This window comes from Cyphellophora attinorum (assembly GCF_001299255.1).
Source record: "Cyphellophora attinorum strain CBS 131958 chromosome Unknown Contig16, whole genome shotgun sequence".
In the NCBI taxonomy this organism is placed as follows: domain Eukaryota; kingdom Fungi; phylum Ascomycota; class Eurotiomycetes; order Chaetothyriales; family Cyphellophoraceae; genus Cyphellophora; species Cyphellophora attinorum.
The window spans coordinates 498,939-513,084 of record NW_017253244.1 but is presented as its reverse complement, the minus strand read 5'-3'; the positions used below and the strand labels follow the sequence as shown (position 1 = coordinate 513,084).

Sequence of the window (14,146 nt, the reverse complement as noted above, 5' to 3'; positions counted from 1 at the left end):
CGGATGGGTTACCTCGCAGTTTTCAGGCCCTGTTCCACCGCCGGTAAGGCGTTCACCACTGGCTGGTTCTCTCAGCTATAATTAATTGTCTCGCTCCTCTCGGAGTGGGCGACGTAGACAGATGTCAGCCATGACTGCGTCGGCGGTGAGATAGACTAGGACTTTGCCGTAGAATCATTCATATAAAGTCCGCCTCTTTCCTGACAACAACGTCCATCTGCCGACATTTGACTCCAGCTGTTGAGAACGCTGCCGGGGGCACCTGGGGTCAACACAAAGTCTGAGGAGCGGCGGCACTGATCCGCACTCCGCGCTGCACACCACGAAACCAACAAGACCTGCCATTATTCCCTTTGATTAACATTGCGCTTGCCGACGCTCGCAATCCGCGTACTGGAAAAACTGGAAAAACTGGAATCCGCAAAGCCCACGCCCCGCTTACTGCTATAAGGCATCTTGACCATCCACCGCTGCTCCCCGTGGCCACTTGCAGAGACACCACATCCCTAAACACGCCCCACACCACATTGGGCGCAACGGGCCAGATTTACTTCCAGCATCTTCGGCTAGCATATATCTATTTGATCACCCCCCAGATCGCTGACGTTCACGACTCACGTCTTATATTGCCTGGCGCTGTCCATTCCTTGACTAGAGCTGCGAGCCTGCGACTGCATCCTAGACTCCGTCAGCTCAATCTAGTCTTTACCCCATTCCTACCCGCGAAGGGGCCTGTTGTTTGCACCCGATCCTACGCACTTTTTCCAGATCGCCCCTCGGGAGTCGGGAGAGTTCACCCGATACCGTCCACTTGGCATCAGGCCACGGCCAGAACGTCCTTCCGTTGACACTCTGACAGCGACAGTCCTGCCATTCTCACTGTCACGATATTCTACGACGACTACGACGCCACCAACAACTAGAGTGCGCCGTTCTCATCGCGTCTCTCCCGCATCGTTCAGCGCTTTCCTTACTGTCCTGGCCCGACGACATTTCACCCCACATCATCTTCCACGATGGCGCAGGTCGATACACTTGATCTCATAGTGCTTGCACTCCTGCTCGTTGGCAGTGTAGCATACTTTACAAAAGGCACATATTGGGGAGTTCCCAAAGACCCATATGCCGCGTCTGCCATGAATGGCAGTGCAGCCAAAAAAGGCTCACGAAACATCCTCGAGAAGATGGACGAGTCAGGCAAGAACTGTGTGATATTCTACGGCTCTCAGACAGGAACCGCCGAAGATTACGCCTCTCGACTCGCAAAAGAAGGCTCTTCACGCTTCGGTCTGAAGACCATGACAGCCGACCTCGAAGATTACGATTACGAGAACCTAGATCAGTTCCCAGAGGACAAGATTGCTTTCTTTGTCATGGCAACGTACGGTGAAGGCGAGCCGACCGATAATGCGGTTGAGTTCTGGGAATTCATGAACGCTGAGCCACCCTCCTTCTCCGAATCCTCCGAGGACAAGCCACTGCAGAACCTTAGATATGTCGCATTCGGCCTGGGCAACAACACTTACGAGCACTACAACTCCATGGTCCGAAATCTCGACAAGATTCTGACAGGCCTCGGTGGCAAGAGAATTGGAACTGCTGGCGAAGGCGATGACGGTGCTGGAACTATGGAGGAAGATTTTCTTGCCTGGAAAGAGCCGATGTGGACTGCGCTGGCCGAAGATATGGGTCTGGAAGAACGCGAGGCTGTATACGAGCCCGTGTTCAGTGTCGACGAGCGTGATGACTTGTCCCCCGAGGACGACACCGTCTATCTCGGCGAGCCAAACAAGAACCATCTCGAAGGCACCCAGAAAGGACCATTCAACGCCCACAACCCGTACATTGCGCCTATCGCCGAATCTCGCGAACTGTTTACTGTCAAGGACCGAAACTGCCTGCACGTCGAGATTGATGTCTCTAATTCCAACATCTCTTACACAACCGGTGACCATATTGCTGTGTGGCCCACCAACGCAGGCATGGAAGTCGATCGTTTCGTCAAGGTTTTCGGACTTGAAGAGAAGCGCGATCGTGTCATTTCGATGAAAGGTCTTGATCCAACTGCGAAAGTGCCGTTCCCAACGCCGACTACCTACGATACTGCAATTCGTTACCATATGGAGATTTGCGCTCCCGTCTCACGTCAATTCATCTCAACACTAGCCGCATTTGCACCCAATGAAGATGCCAAGAAGGAGATGACCAGACTTGGGTCTGACCCGGACTACTTCAAGGAGAAGATCGCTTCTCAGTACATGAATATCTCCCAGGCCTGCGCGTCCGTATCTTCGGAGCCGTGGTCTGCGGTGCCGTTCTCATGTTTGGTGGAGACTATCAACAAGCTCCAGCCCAGATACTACTCCATTTCGTCCTCATCTGCCGTCCAGCCAAAGAAGATCTCTGTGACAGCTGTCGTTGAATCAATCCGCATTCCGGGAGCTGGCCACGTCGTCAAAGGAGTCACTACCAACTATTTGCTGGCACTGAAGCAGAAGCAGAACGGTGACCCGTCTCCTTCGCCACATGGGCTGACTTACAACATCACTGGACCTCGCAACAAATACGATGGCTTCCATGTGCCTGTCCACGTCCGTCACTCGAACTTCAAACTGCCTTCTGATCCCTCGAAGCCTATCATCATGGTTGGTCCAGGAACTGGAGTTGCTCCTTTCCGAGGGTTTGTTCAGGAACGGGCTGCAGCTGCTAAGAAGGGCGAGAATGTTGGCAAAACTGTTCTGTTCTATGGTTGCCGCAGGCGAAGCGAGGACTGGCTGTACAAGGACGAGTGGGATGTAAGAGAAACCCCATTCTGTTGACATTTTGCAATACTGACAAATGCTAGCACTTCCAAGAAGCCCTTGGCGACAACTTGGTCATTTTCAACGCGTTCTCTCGAGATCAGGAAAAGAAAGTGTATGTTCAGCATCTACTCAAGGAGAACGGCACACTCGTCAACGAACTACTCCAGAAAAAGGCCAACTTCTATGTCTGTGGCGATGCAGCCCACATGGCTCGCGAAGTAAATGATGTCCTCGGCCAAATTATTGCCAAGGAGCGTGGTGTTGACGAGAAGAAGGCAGAACAGACCGTCAAGAGTATGAGGAGTAGCGGGGTCTATCAAGAGGATGTCTGGTCGTAGGCGAAGGCAAGATCACCTGTCGATATGCGTGATTCTGTTTGGCGATGCACAGCGTGGGTCTCTTCCAAGGCAGTCTCTGATGGCCAGGATCATGTGGTTAGATTTATGTTGAGAACTGGTGTCTATACTTATTGCAGACATATTCTAGAGTATATTACACTTTTCACGCAATGCCCGACGAATGAGCAGCTGAGCTATCCGCACATGCTCAACCGTTCGCCTATTGTCAGCTAACCTGTGTTCGTGCAATGAAGACCGCGTGGGAAATGTTAGGGAAGGGGCCGAGGCCTCAAGTCGCGCCTGTCAAGACCCATGCCAAGACAACGACATCGCGTCACTTCCAGTTTGAGATTGATGCTTCCTTCCCGGCCCAAGAACATCGCATTTCCTGCACCCACCGACACAAAAACTGCAAGCCGTTTTCCGAAGCAATTCTAAAGCTGGCACGGCTTTGAGATGGGTGGTCTTCATACTTCCCGCTAAACCGTAACGCTCCCTCTTAGGCCAATTGCAATATGTCGCCATCTACGAAGCGGTCCTCAACCATTCACCTGCCTCTAGGCGACTGCGAGGTCCCTACCATCGAACATGACGAACCTTTCGTCAATCTCGTCACCAAGCTCACCTTGTACATCTCCAGAGCGGTTGATGGAGCTTACACTTACGACCAACTGCGGACAACGTTCGCCAGTCAGAGCTTACGACCACTAATCACATCTCTAAGCAACGACTGCCATCATCCTGCTACAGTGGCCGCACTGTTGGCATCACGCTACGTATTCAGCGAGATAGAGACTGACGGCTCCGGTATCAACGAAAGTCGAGCTCTAGCATGCGAATTCGTGGCTTGGCAATTCTTGACGTTTCTGTCGGAGCGGGAGCTGATGGAATACCTCCTCTATGAGTTGCCCGCAGTCGACAAAGATGATCCATCCCCGCCCGCAAGACATACCCGAGATACTCCCAACGGCGTCGGTTCCAGGACCTCCTCCACACATTACTTAGATGAATCAGCCCCACTACTCCAGCCTCGCCCCACAGAGTATGATGGTTTGGTGGGACCTGATCGAGCGAACTTGGACGACCATAACGACCCGGATCCGGGGAATCTGGGCGAGCTAGAGCCGAATGAAGGCGACTACGATCTTGCAAGCACATTGGCCGGCATGAATGCACTGGAAATCGGACTAGTTTGCGATGCCAAGAAATTCATCTCCTGCAAGCCCGTGCAGAAGGTGGTGACCGATGTCTGGCATGGCGATATTGTGTTCTGGTGAGTGCCCTAGCAGGCTTGTATCGGGCACTGAGCCATAAAATGGATGCTGGCTTGAGGCAAAGCACAAAGGCCTCCCGAAACATAACAGCCAACCAATTCCCTGCCTCTTCCAGCTCATCGTCATTTCCCGAGACAAAGCTAATTCATTTGCTCCACAATTCAGGGAGAGTATGAGCGTACATGCTGTCAAGAAGCCGACAGTGTATAAGAAGCGTTCAGCCGATCCTTTTCTGAGGTTGCGTGTAAGATACTTACCCAGACCCTATATCTTGCATCCGACGCATTATGCGAAGGAGTCGACATTGACGACAAGACAGGTCCCGAAATACCAAAAAGCACTACAGGTCGTCTTCTTCCTACTAGTAAGTCCTTTACCTCACCAGCAGCACTGCAAACAGACTCAAAGCTGTCAGTTCCTCGTCCTCTACTATGTTGTCCTTGTCGCCAGGAACCCAAACCATGTCAATTTGTCTGAAGCCCTGTTATACATCTGGATCGTCGCCTTTGCGTATGACGAGTTCGGTGAGATCCAAGACGCTGGTCTGATGTTCTATCGGACAGATTTCTGGTCTCTGTGGGGTAAGTCACTACCGTGCTGCGTCAAATGCGGTGCAGCCTGCAGATGCCTGGGAAGGCCTGACCTCAGTGTCTTCACTTTGCGTTCTGCGTGGCGAGCCTTCGCCGTGCTTTCCTCGAGGATGTGGCACATCGCTAATCAACATATTCGATGTAGACATGGCAATCATCTTTGTGAGCGCAGCTTTTGCGGTGACCCGTGAGTAGCCGAATACTACAGAGACAGAGACTGCTAATCTCGCACTAGGCATCATCGGTCTCGTCAAACATGACAGTCTCCTGACCGATACTGCATTTGACATTCTCAGTATGGTGGCGTTATTCCTTGTACCAAGGTGAGACGGATTCATCGCCGACTCAACTGTGGCGCTGATCCTTCCAAGATTGTTCTCCATGTTTTCGTTGAACCCATACTTTGGCTCCCTGGTAAGCGAGACCAGCTATACTATCTGTGTCCGTGATGGATACTAACTCGTCCAGATCCCGGTGCTGAAGGAAATGGTATGGCGTCCTGGAGGCAAGCGTTTCGGTTGATGCTAACGTGTTGAGCAGACCAAAGCATTTTGCAAATTTTTACCAGTGATAGTCGTATTGTACCTAGGTACGCAGTCGCTCACTTGAGCCGGAATTGCGCTGACGGCACAGGGTTCCTCACTACCTTCAGCATGCTCGCGCGGGACAAGATATCTGTGAACGAAATGTCCTGGATCTTGATCAAGGTCTTCTTCGGAAGTAGCTACCTCGGTTTTGATGTTGCTGTGACGGTGAGTGCACGAGGCCTGGATTTTCCACGGAGCGCACTGACTTGACACAGATCAGCCCTCTCTTCGGCTATACCTTGATGTAAGTCGCTAGTCGCCTCACTTGTACGCCACCAGCTCGTTACGGTGCTAGGGGCTTGAGGAACTCCTTTGCTTTACGCCGCGTGCCCCAGTGCTCTTCGGCCCCTGACTTAATTCTCCAATCCGTCTTTCCTCCGCTGACGGTGTGTTCTAGGCTGATATTCGTATGCTTGACGAACATTCTTCTGCTCACTTCTCTGGTGTCTCTTGTTTCGGGTGAGTGATTGTCCCGTGAATCCACCTCAAGCCTTTACTGACGATCACTAGTAAGACACCTCTCCCGCGCATTATTGCATACGGTCTGCCCCGTCGGCATCTTCAAGTTGATGCTTGTGCATCCCACGTGATAGTTCTGATACTGCCAAGACCTGGGCGGGAACTCCAAGGCTGGCGCAGATCTTCAGCATTCGTGCAGTGTGACAGCACAGACCATTCCCCGCATGCCCTTCTGTGGCTTCGAAGCAATCTACTGACACGATTTACAGAACTCGTTGACCGAAGGTGAGTTCTTCGTACGGTCTGCTCGCGGAGTCGGCCCGTATATTACGCGAGGACCTGTTTAGCCGCGCGGCTGTCTCTTCGGGTTTAGGGCTTCTGCTAATGCTTCGGTAGTGATGGCACATGCTCGAGAGGAATACTTGTTCCAGGTTAAACAGATCTTCGTCTTGTATAGGTCAGCCTTACTAACGGACCGCAGTACTCTATCTATGTGCTCGAAAGCAGCACAAGTGGCCGGCTGACCTATTTCATGCCACCTCTTAACCTGGTGGCGCTACTCTTCCTGCGACCGTTACGGCTAGTCTTACCTTCGGAAGACGTACGACGAATAAGGATCGTAGTCCTGAAAGGCACCCATGCTTCTATCGTGGCTCTCATCTGGCTCTACGAGCAAACAGCTGAGTTGTTTTCACATTTGCCTGCATCGTCTATCAAGATGTCAAACATGTCAAGGTCTCCCCGGCCTATTTCCGGCCATTATGTGGACGGCCCAAGGCCCGCTATTACGCGAACACCCACTAAGCCATTCACTCCGAGGGTATCGAGAGTGACGACAGATAGAAGAGCGAGACATCTCTCTGTCTCTTCGACCGGCGACGTATCTGAGATGATGGCTCTTATACAGACACTATCAGCCAAGGTCGACGGCCTGACGGCGCTGGTGGCTGTGCAGCAAAATGAATGAACGGTGTGAGGTGCGCTGGGTCATCTGATCTCCTGGTCCGGCAAGTATGGATCCTCCATGCTACTATTCGCCGTTGTGAGGGCCGGAGTGGCGGATAAGTGTCGAATCAGTGGCTGGTTCACTCAGTGCCCCGCTCAAGGTCGATGCACACCCATCAGGAATGTTTCTCAACGCTACCTTAGGTACCATTCGCGGTTACTCGGGCATCTTCAACTCTTTGGGGATAAGGCGGTCCTGCGACCATTCAGCAGGCAGCGCATGCCTGAGTACCACATTGGCTCGGGACCACCCTGGCTTTTTTCCGGGCGTTGGGCTACTGAATGCCGATGCTGATATTTTCCAACAATGATAGCAGCATATTTTATGCGTACCCAATATCAAGACCTGCCAGGCCGGTTCCTTCAGCTCTCTTTGCTTCATACCGAGCATTGGAGATTTAGTCCCTCTTGCAGCAAAGCCATAGTGTCGGTCATGGATACGTACAATGCATGCGCATCCTCATTCGAGCAAGAGCATATGCTATTCACATCAGGGCCTCTCCTCAGCGCCTTCGTCGGCCCTTCGCCTGAGCAAGTCCAGTGGTCGCAGAACAACATGTTCGGTCCAACAGACCGGCTTGGGCTACAGCTTGAGCCACAGCCACAGGACATCAATATGAACAGATACTTCCTAATCCCTCGCGACCAGAGAGGCCCGCAATCACGCAGGCTACAGCAAAGGGAGAAGCTCGCCACCTGCAAAGATTGTCCATTTTCGACGAACCGGAGCTATCGCTTCCACGAGCACCGACGTGTCCACCGAGAGGATCCAGTACGCCGCATCTTTGGAATCTGTTGGAAGTCTTTCGGTCGCCCACAAGATGTGCATAGGCACATTGATTCGGTAAGGTTCAAGATGGGCGTTCGAAGGCGCGAACATGCACTGAGGCAACGTCCTGCGACTGGTTGCATTCGCTGACTGTGGGCAGATTCACAGACAGTTTATAGCGTGTATCTGCCTTGGTGCGGCCAGAAGTTCAAAAGGAAGGATGTATGCATAAGGTGGGCCTGTTTTCACCATTTCACCTGCTTGAAAATCATCTATATTTCCGAACGGCGCATTCCACGCAGCATTGTGCCGTGTACCGAACCTCTCGAACAACAAGAGCAATTGCGCGAAAGTCGTGGTCTCTTTTTTAAAAGGGTCTACAGCTATGACAACCAAAAACCACGCGATTGGAAGTGCTCGGCACTGTTGTATCGTAGAAACGCTTTGATTCTACTGCGACTCATGCTGTCTTTCTGCCGACCACCTCGCTTGAAACATGCTGACTAGGTATTGCGATTGATTCTAGGCATACAGCGAGTCGTTGTAAACACTCTCCGCACTCGAAAGCTGAAAACTACAAGAAGAAGGTGAACATTACACACAAGTCAAGGCGATAAGCAAGAAGCACGTCTTGACGATCCTAGCACATTACTGTCTGCGAAGCTATGATCCTCAGCGTATGCAGGAGCGCCTTCTCGTCAAGAGTATTCGGGGCAAACGACTCGGACTGCTGCATTCGTCAAGCCAGCATGTACATAGATACATACGAGTGCAAGACTTTCGGCCTAAAGTGCAGCCTCATCTGATCTGATCTGAGTCCGCGTGAACGATCTACCATCGTAGATCAGATCAGACCGCGTCTGCCTTCAACAATCGTGATCATGAGCTGCTCCAGGTCGTATGCAAGTAGAAGAATTCGTGTTTTCCCCAGGTGACTGACCCTAGGTACCGATCCGCCTGGTAGCTTTTACGACATTAGTACACGAGACCGGACGCCAAACCAGTGCTAAGTAGCTGGCCCTTATCGCACTGTGCTCGCAGGACACTCTCTTCCAGAGCATCCACATGTTATAGCATGCGTCACTATTCACACATATGGACTGGTACAAACTCCGACCTTGTACTTTTGTGCCGTCTCTGAAGAAGAGACACGCTTTGACCGCTCTGCTTCTGTGCTTGGCTTACCCGTCTTGCCGCCGCCTTATTGCTCTTGAATTGACTACTCATGCTGCAACTTTGATCACTGCGACAATACCTAGCAGGTACAAGCGACCGCACAGTAGGGAGCTCAAACTCCGACCTCGTACTTTGCGCCGCTCCTGATCACTAGAGTACGCCCTGGATGCTGATCTAGCACCCACAAAGGGCTGGCGCGGACCGACTCTGCATCATGCCTACTCTTGTTGATGCTCGGTGGAGCCGAGCTGCTATGAATATCCGGAATTTGAATTGATATTGGCAGGTTCGGCCTTATTGCCTGCAATGTCATTGACTATTGAGTAAGTCCCTATACTCAATCCTGCCTAGAGTGAGCACGAGGACAAGCTGAGATCTTGCGCCAAGAGCTCGCTTAGAGGTGAACGGAGAAGTTGACAGGTTCGAAAGTGCAGAACGAGTCTGCACATCTGAGAAAACCTACTGTAACGGTTTCTGGTCAAAGCTTTAGGGCGCGTAGTGTGGGAGTCATGTGGTCTGGTACTTTGGCGCGGATGCCGGAAAGTGCGATCTAGCAAGGATCATTGTGCACTTTGCCTTAGCTACGCCAAAAGGGCTCGCTTTAGTTGCGCAAGCTTGCGCTTTGGTCAGGGTTTGAGAGCAGGGGTCTGTTTTCGGATCTGTTGAGCTCGAACGCTGAGCTTTTTGACAAGACTTTGTCATTGTGGACGGACGTCTGAGCAAAGCGATGCCAACCCCGGTCGTTCATGCAGCCGTCGCAACGACGGAGAGGCCCTGATTTCTTTCGCTCAATGAGATGATGTTGATGCAGAACAAACGCAGATTGTTTCGAAGCAGGAGCTGAGCCGTGGGACTGCTGCAAGCCTGCGAGCAAGACATACAGCTGTCAAGGCTGCATCGTCGCTGGAGAGGGAGACCATGTTTCGATTGTTGATTGATAGTATCTTCGTAGATCTCGGTGGCTGTCAGCAGCTTCGGGCTGTAGGGCTCGCACGAGTGTGGTTGACCCTTGCTGGGGCTGGGATTTGGTTGTGGAACACATGTCTTGTACGGTGTAGTTTCATTACGGTTCGTTCGACACCAGCAGGTCGATCCCGTTGTCCGTCGGGCAGGCGATGCCAAAATCAACCATTATTCCGTGAAGACTGCCAAGGTGTCAAATTCCCATGTTGCAGATCATCGACTCACCATCTGTCCACAAGTCCGAGTCATTGGCAGGTGTCATGCCACTCCTCCACGAGGCCTTTACGGAGACCAATAGCACAAAACATGACCCTACGCCACACGGACTGACAAGCCACTCAACCTGGCCAGAATATGCCAGCTGAACAAACACGCAGCGCTATGGCAGCCAATTCAGTGCTCAACATGGAATGTGCGTGCTGCCAAAGGTCTGACAACAGCCGCAGCGCTTTTGACCATGGACCAGGGCCCCTCACTGCTTTTGTCAGGCAGCTGTTCTGTTTTCCCGTCAGAGACAGCTGAATGCAGGGCAGGGTCGGCTATGATGCTTACAAAGTCGTGTGCTGATTATTCGCGTCTGGCTATTTCAGGGTTCGAGCAGCATTGAACTCACCGTCGGAGACCTCCCGAGTTTCGTAGAACGCGCGTTTGGATCGAGTGAGCATGTGGAAAGCTGTTGCTCATAATGGCAGGAGCTGCGTCGAAGAATACTGCAGATGACTGAAGTCGCGTTAGGGTTTCATCTCTGTACCACCTCATTTTGAAGCCCAGCATAAAATGTGAAAGCTGTGCCTCTTGCCTGTATGCGACTCGCTCAGGGTGTAAGACAGGGGCAGATTCTCTGAGGACGTCCATGCGAGAGTTTCCAAGTGAGCAACCCCTGCTGTCGTTTCCGGTCGTTGTTGCCCGTGGTACAGAGGATGCGTGCAGCGCATGGCTGGTGTACCGTGTCATGGACTTGCGACGGTGCTGTTGAAGGAGGAATTTGCACACATCGTCAGTGGCGGGGTCTTCCGAGCCAGTCATTCGTACAAGACTCAACAGATTGAGCGCTGAAAGCATTCCACCTGCTCGAGCCTTCCTCTTCGTCCGGCGACTAAGGTTTGCACTTCCCTAGGGATCGACATGCTTTGTCAACCACGCCTTCCACCGGGAGAGATGGCAAGCACTAGCATCAGATTGTCGGTTGAAGGCTAAAACCGGTGTTAAGATCATGGTAGCCGAGGTGGTGGAGCTATTCCCACGTGCTGCAGTCGAGCCAGACACTGTGCTTTGCAGCGCCCGAATTCCACGCCTTGAATCGAGAAGTATGCCCTTCTGAGCGTCCGCAACGTCTCTCAATCGCATTTCATCGTTTGCTTCGCGAGATCCTGTGCCCAGGTCGTTGCGAGATTTGCTCATTAAACCTGCTGAGATCTCCCTTTATCGTCCAGCGGCAACGGACAGCAGACAGAAGTGCTTCCGACGGGTCCATAGGTATGTGTATCTCACGCCACCCACTCACGCTGTGCCCGTGATGGACACGACGTTTCATCCTGATCGGGCAACTGTTCCGGTGCTGTAGCGTTGCTTGTTCGGACAACCAGCGCAATCAGTGTGGCACGACCGGCTGAAGCAGACGCCGGTGTTGAGGCTCGGCGAGACAAGACCGGCGTGCTTACAGCATACTGCTCCTGATGGCAAACTCGATACAGCAATCTTCGTGAAGATTACGCACGACTCTCCGCAAACAATCTTAACCCCGCGATCTCGTAATCTCTTAATCTTCTATAGATCCCCCAATCAGGAAGGTGCGCACAGGAGGCGAGGTAGGCGGATCCGGCAGTTTGTAGCAGTCGCCATTGCTTCAATTCCACGTGCCACCTACCATGCACACAACTAAGTATAGGATATTGGGAGAACTCTCACAGTGTTTGATACAGAGCATGTCTGTCGCTCGTTGTCAAGCCTGGATCAATGCTCGGTCCTCGTGAGCAAACTCTTTCGATGCATCGAAATGCATGCAGTCTTCCAGAAGCTGCTGTTTTCCTGTTGGATGCCTAAAGGCTGAAGATAGCACCCCAACGGCTCAATGCCATCCCGAACTCAATTTCGTCATGAAAGCTTTGCTCGCCTAGGGCTGGAAAAGCTTGCCAGAGCTTAAAACTGCGTCAGCGAAGAGCCGCCTTATCCGTCCAGTATTCAAGACCACGATCCTAAACGGTGCAAGTACCGGCATTCCGACCACACCGAGCGGCCGGATAGCGTCGACTTTGATCTCCACGTCGCACACATTTTCGCAACGTCTCCAGATCTGCGTGAAAACTCGACCATGGAGAAGTCGCGGGGGCCTTCGCAACGCGTCCCCACCAATTGCCAGGACGGAATGCTGCGCCGTCTGGGGAGAGTGAGGGTGTAGACATGGGCGGCTGAGAGACTACAAAATGGCTCTCTGCTCCCCGTCCGTGCCGCTGTCCACGAATCCTCCTCCGACCTGCTCTAGCGACTATCACGAAGTCCAGCCCTCCGTTCAACATGTCTCCCTCAGACAACAACGACCTGCGCCGCGCAGCAACGCATGATATCGAGATCGGTGTATCCGACGCCCTGCAGCGACATATAACACGACATGTAGTCCCACCAAAGCCTGTCTCCGAGAGGAAGCTCCGCTATGAACACTCACGACCTCGCATCCTGCGGGAAATGCTTGGAGAGGCCACAGGAGGTCAGTTTGTCACCCATTCCAGCATTGCATCCGAGGTTTCCTCGAAGCCGTCGCGAGGCACAGCCCAGACGAAGAACAATCTGCTCTAGCATCGTTGCCTGGTGTCATTGTTTGCTGACGGTCCTTGTCAACAGTCTTCTTCTACGTTTTTGCCGGCATTGCCTCCGTAGCCAGCTTCACCCTGGCTACGACCAATCCCGTCGCTGTTGGCGCCGACGGCAGGGCAGGGATAGGAGTGGGCATTTTCGGCAGCATCTTCTCCATCGGCTGGGCCTTTGCGTTCGGTATTGCTTTTGCAATCATAACCTGCGGACAGGTATCTGGCGGTACGTATCGCTCCCAATTCACATCAGTTTCAACGAGGAGATAGCTGTGGGGCCCTCCGAGACACCTTCCTGTCTGCGTCGCGCACTTCATCTCCTCGACCTGCTTGTGGACATATTCTCTTGTCTCTCTCACCCTCCGTAACACATTGCTGACGGCTCGTTCCCGCCAGGTCACTTCAACCCAGCTATAACAATCTGCTTTGCAATTTGGCAAGGCTTTCCCTGGAAGAAAGTGCCACACTACATCTTCGCGCAGATCTTCGGTTCATTCATGGCTGGCTTGTTGGTCATGGGCATGTACTGGCCAGAGATCCAGGCTGCAAAGGCTATCGATCTCGCAACAGAAGGCACCGTGCACTTTAACGGCGGCGTTGCAAGCATTCTATGCACTTATCCCAACGCCAATCAGACGAACCAGGGCTATCTGTTCCTGCAGGAGTGGTTTGTCGATTCTTACATTGTAAGTCCTCGTTTGCTTCGCAATCCCCGTTCTGCTGGAACCGCGCCGTTTCCGCGGACTCTCTTTTCGTGCTGAATACTGATCTCCATCGACTCAGGGCATCGTCATCTGGGCCATTCTCGACCCAGCGAATCCGTTCGTCAGCGCGACTATGGCTCCCTGGGGTATCGGGCTGGCTTATGCACCATGATCTGGGGATTTGCCGCCAACAGTATCAGCACCAACCTGGCCAGAGATCTTGGCACACGCATCGTTGCCGCAATTTTCTTCGGCAAGGAGGCCTTCACCGTCGACAACGGCTATTCCTGGATCAGTATCCTTGTCAACGTGCCAGCGACGATCTTCGCAACAGCTTACTATGAAGCTGTGATCCGCGACAGTATCGTCGCTATCGGGCAGGGCCACAAACAGTATGAGGGAGGAGACAACTTGATGGGCTTAGTCAGGCAGATGACCAATAAGAATGACGTGGAGGATATGCCGATGGGAACGACGAATGCTGTTGGTCACAATGATGGTCTCGGATCCGGAGTCGAAGCAAAGGACGGCTATCAGGATGGCAAGAGCACGCATATCGATTCTGGTGTGGTGAAGAGGGTCAATGGCTCCGGATCATCTGTCAGTGACGGACCCAATGGCAGGGATTGGGCTTAAGCGTTTCAGAGGCTTTCTTTCAGCTCCCTCCGCCAGA

General features: G+C 52.6%; 3 protein-coding genes across 3 annotated transcripts; all 3 read left to right on the top strand.

The window, feature by feature from the left end:
* Positions 1 to 1,016: 1,016 nt before the first annotated feature.
* AB675_4644 (NADPH--cytochrome) lies at positions 1,017 to 3,142 on the top strand (the record flags this gene model as incomplete). Its single annotated transcript, XM_018144798.1, has 2 exons — positions 1,017 to 2,795; positions 2,846 to 3,142. 2 exons carry the CDS (start codon positions 1,017 to 1,019, stop codon positions 3,140 to 3,142), a joined length of 2,076 nt encoding a protein of 691 aa, XP_017999005.1.
* A 515-nt stretch (positions 3,143 to 3,657) lies between these two features.
* Positions 3,658 to 7,019, top strand: AB675_4643 (uncharacterized protein; the record flags this gene model as incomplete). The annotated part of the gene is made up of 15 exons (XM_018144797.1): positions 3,658 to 4,415; positions 4,582 to 4,780; positions 4,832 to 4,997; positions 5,152 to 5,193; positions 5,242 to 5,329; positions 5,378 to 5,420; positions 5,475 to 5,495; positions 5,547 to 5,595; positions 5,640 to 5,758; positions 5,809 to 5,837; positions 5,991 to 6,052; positions 6,104 to 6,168; positions 6,322 to 6,337; positions 6,449 to 6,483; positions 6,534 to 7,019. 15 exons carry the CDS (start codon positions 3,658 to 3,660, stop codon positions 7,017 to 7,019), a joined length of 2,178 nt encoding a protein of 725 aa, XP_017999156.1.
* A 5,460-nt stretch (positions 7,020 to 12,479) lies between these two features.
* Positions 12,480 to 14,109, top strand: AB675_4642 (Aquaporin-3; the record flags this gene model as incomplete). Its single annotated transcript, XM_018144796.1, has 5 exons — positions 12,480 to 12,669; positions 12,804 to 12,995; positions 13,166 to 13,455; positions 13,553 to 13,590; positions 13,674 to 14,109. The coding sequence occupies 5 exons, from the start codon at positions 12,480 to 12,482 to the stop codon at positions 14,107 to 14,109; spliced, it is 1,146 nt and encodes a 381-aa protein (XP_017999046.1).
* Positions 14,110 to 14,146: the final 37 nt, after the last annotated feature.